Raw genomic sequence first — 3,139 nt, 5'->3', positions numbered from 1 at the left:
AACAACAACAACAACAACAAATTATACATGTGAAAAGCTAAATTGGCAAATGTGTTATATATATATAAAACAATAAAAAATAAGATAAATATATATATACAGGCATGTATTGCTTAATGTTCACGACACATTCTGTGAAATAGGACATTATGTGATTTGGACGGGGTGTGAAAATTATATCAAAACCTTGTGGGCGCCTGATTCTAGTTGTCCTTGTTGCCACCGCTGGTGGATCTGCTGGTGGAGGCTAGAGGAACTGTTGGTACCATCAGGGGAAGCAGAGAGAGAGGAAGCAGTGAGAAGGGACTGGAGCGTCCTGCTCCACCCACTGTTCCGCCCCCTGAGCACTGGACACCCTCCCCTCACTTCCCCTCGCCTCCCGGTGCGCAGCTGCCTGCCCATCAGACAAAGCCCAAAGCCTTGCCCCCAGAGCCATGATCTCTGCCTTATCTGCCTATATCCTACCCATGGTCCAGTGTTGCAAAATTCTGCATTTGGGGGTCTTTAAAACAAGTAGAGGAAAACACTGAACAAAAGGAGAACTGCTTTCCCTTTAACACAAAAAACTACATTATGGCACCACAGACATATGTGGCAGGACACTCAGACGTCGTCCAAACATAAGCAACACATACCTGTATTATGTGTGTGTCCTTGATAGGACCATGTTTCCTTCATGGTGTCCAAGAGACACCTAAGTTGTTTCAGGTGTTTTTGTGTTGCATTAGGCTGCCCAACGGTGGTCTTTTTCACTCAACAACAGTTCCCTGGGCTCGGACCTGTTGTGCAGCATCGTGTGCACATCCGCGAGAGTTTGCTCTCCCCTGAAGGACGGTCTGTCACTGAGGGCGAGGCCAGTGTCTTAGTCACTGTGTTCTCTGGTGCTGCTATGACAGAAATACCACAAATGGGTGGCTTTAACAAACAGAAATTTATTTTCTCATAGTCTAGGAGGCTAGAAGTTGGAATTCAGGGCTCCAGTTCTAGGGGAGAGTTTTCTCTCTGTTGGCTCTGAAGGAAGGTCTTTATCTCTTTTGAGCTTTAGCTCCTAAGGGATCTTCATGTGGTTTGGCATCTCTTTTCCTCCATCTCTTATATATCTCGAAAGAGATTGACTCAAGACACACCCTACACTGATACTGTTTCATTAACATAACAGAAAACCCATTCCCAAATGAGATTATAACCACAGATATAAGAGTTAGGATTTACAACACATATTTTTGGGGACACAATTCAATTCATGTCACTCACACTCTGTACTCCCTGCCCTGAACCTGTCACAAAGCAAGTGCCTAATAAATATTTAATGAATGACTCTGATAGGCTCATTTCCTCTCTAAATAATGAGCCACTTCAGGGCAGGAACCATGTCTTCTTCCCCCTGTCAAACAAGGAATGTTTATTGAATGACTAAATGTTCACAGCCCTCCTTCTCCAGCCCATCACCAGAAGCACAATATTCATGGTCCTTCCTACTCCTTGATGAGCCTCCGGAAAGAGTGGCTAGGTTGTTTTTTCTGCAGCTTCTACCATGTTTTTATGCCTGCATTGAAAAGCCACTGACTGATGTGTGACTCTAAATTAAGGTGACTAACTTGTCCTGGTTTGCTAGGGTCTTTCCCAGTTTCTGCCAGGAAAATTCAACATCCTGGGCATTGGTGTATTTATGGAAAATAGTACTGATGGCAATTAGTTTTTTAAATAACTGAATGATCCCTCACAGCTGATGATGGAAACTTCAATGGGGAGTGGAAACTGTTCATTGGTGCCCCCTCCAGTGGTGCCGAGGGCAGGTGCCATACCCATCATACCCTAAGATACTCCTCTGATCCTGGGACCCTCCCCCAGTCCTAGGCAATCCAGGATGATTGGTTACCCCACAGCAACTCTTCCTCTCTCTAGATTCATTTTTTTTTTCTCATCTTCAAATGATAAGGACTCTGGTAGTGTAGTGCCTAAGGCATTTGACTGCTAACCAGAAGGCTGGTGGTTCAAACCCACCAACCACTTCTTGGAAAGAAGGTTGGGCAATCTACTTCCATAATGATACCACCTTGGAAACCCAAGGAGGGGTCGCTATGAGTCAGATCCAACTCAATGGCAGTGCGTTTGGTCATGGTTTTTTCATCAAATGATAGGATTGGATCTTGTCTTTTCTACACATCAGATCTAGGATTTCAGGAATGGGCCATAGGTGAAGAAGTGAGCCAAAGAAGAAAGACACAAGATAGGACTTTCTGAGAGGTCTTTATTCTTTCAGAAGGGCGTGAATCAGCTCTGCCAGCCAGGTCCTGGTTCTAGTGGCTCGCCATGGTCTAGAAGAAAAGGTGAAGAACATTAGAATAGAATACTGTGTAGTGCCTAAGGCAGTTGACTGCTAACCAGAAGACTGGCAGTTCAAACCCACCAGCCACTCCTTGAAAGGAAGATTGGGCAATCTACTTCTGTAGTGATACCACCTCGGAAACCCAAGGAGGGATTACTATGAGTTGGATCCGACCTGACGGCAATGAGTGAGCTATGTAGTGAGAAACCAGATGAAACTGGGTTCAATTCACAGCCATGCCACTTATTAACTGTTTGACCCTGGGAAAGTGACTTGACTTCTCTGGGCCTCAGTTTCCTCACCTGTAAAAGGAGGGTAATAATAGTACTATCTCATGAGGATTCATTTTCTTTCTTTCTTTCGACTAACTAACATATTAAATGCTTCATTGGATTGCCAGAATTAGAAAATCCTTTTTCTAGTTTTGTTTTTTTTAAAATATTAATTTACTAAGTGAATTTCTCATCATGGAAATGTCCACTCTGGCTATCAAAAAGTTACTACTTTATAGATTCATAGAGAAATAAAAACAAAAATGTGCTTCTTAGAAGTCGCTAGACTTCATATCTGCCTTTCCTTTGGCCCAATATAGTTTTGGTAAGGTGAGCTATGTTATCCTTCCTCCCTCCCCCTGCAAATATTTTGTTATTGAAAATATAGACAGCAATGCATAGAGTTCTTGATTAACCTGTTAACAAATGTGCTTGCCACAGTGTCTGGCATATACATGTTGTTGTTGTTGTTATGTGCCATCGAGTCGGCCCCGACTCATAGCGACCCCTCCTTGGGTTTCCGAGGCAGTATCACTAC

At 43.5% G+C, this 3,139-nt stretch overlaps 1 protein-coding gene across 1 annotated transcript in view; it reads right to left on the bottom strand.

Annotated features, from left to right (window-relative positions):
• Nucleotides 1-2,300: 2,300 nt before the first annotated feature.
• CELA3B (chymotrypsin like elastase 3B) overlaps nt 2,301-3,139 on the bottom strand; it is a 14,069-nt gene continuing 13,230 nt past the window's right edge. Inside the window, exon 8 of the mRNA XM_007935679.1 lies at nt 2,301-2,318. Coding sequence (XP_007933870.1) covers nt 2,301-2,318 — 18 coding nt within the window. The remainder of the gene's footprint in view (nt 2,319-3,139) is intronic.

The sequence above is a fragment of the Orycteropus afer genome, unplaced genomic scaffold, assembly GCF_000298275.1.
Source record: "Orycteropus afer afer isolate SDZICR_OR568_19922 unplaced genomic scaffold, OryAfe1.0 scaffold00031, whole genome shotgun sequence".
NCBI classification, from domain to species: Eukaryota; Metazoa; Chordata; class Mammalia; order Tubulidentata; family Orycteropodidae; genus Orycteropus; species Orycteropus afer.
The sequence above is the reverse complement of the archived record's forward strand: the minus strand, read 5'-3'. Positions and strand labels throughout refer to the sequence as shown.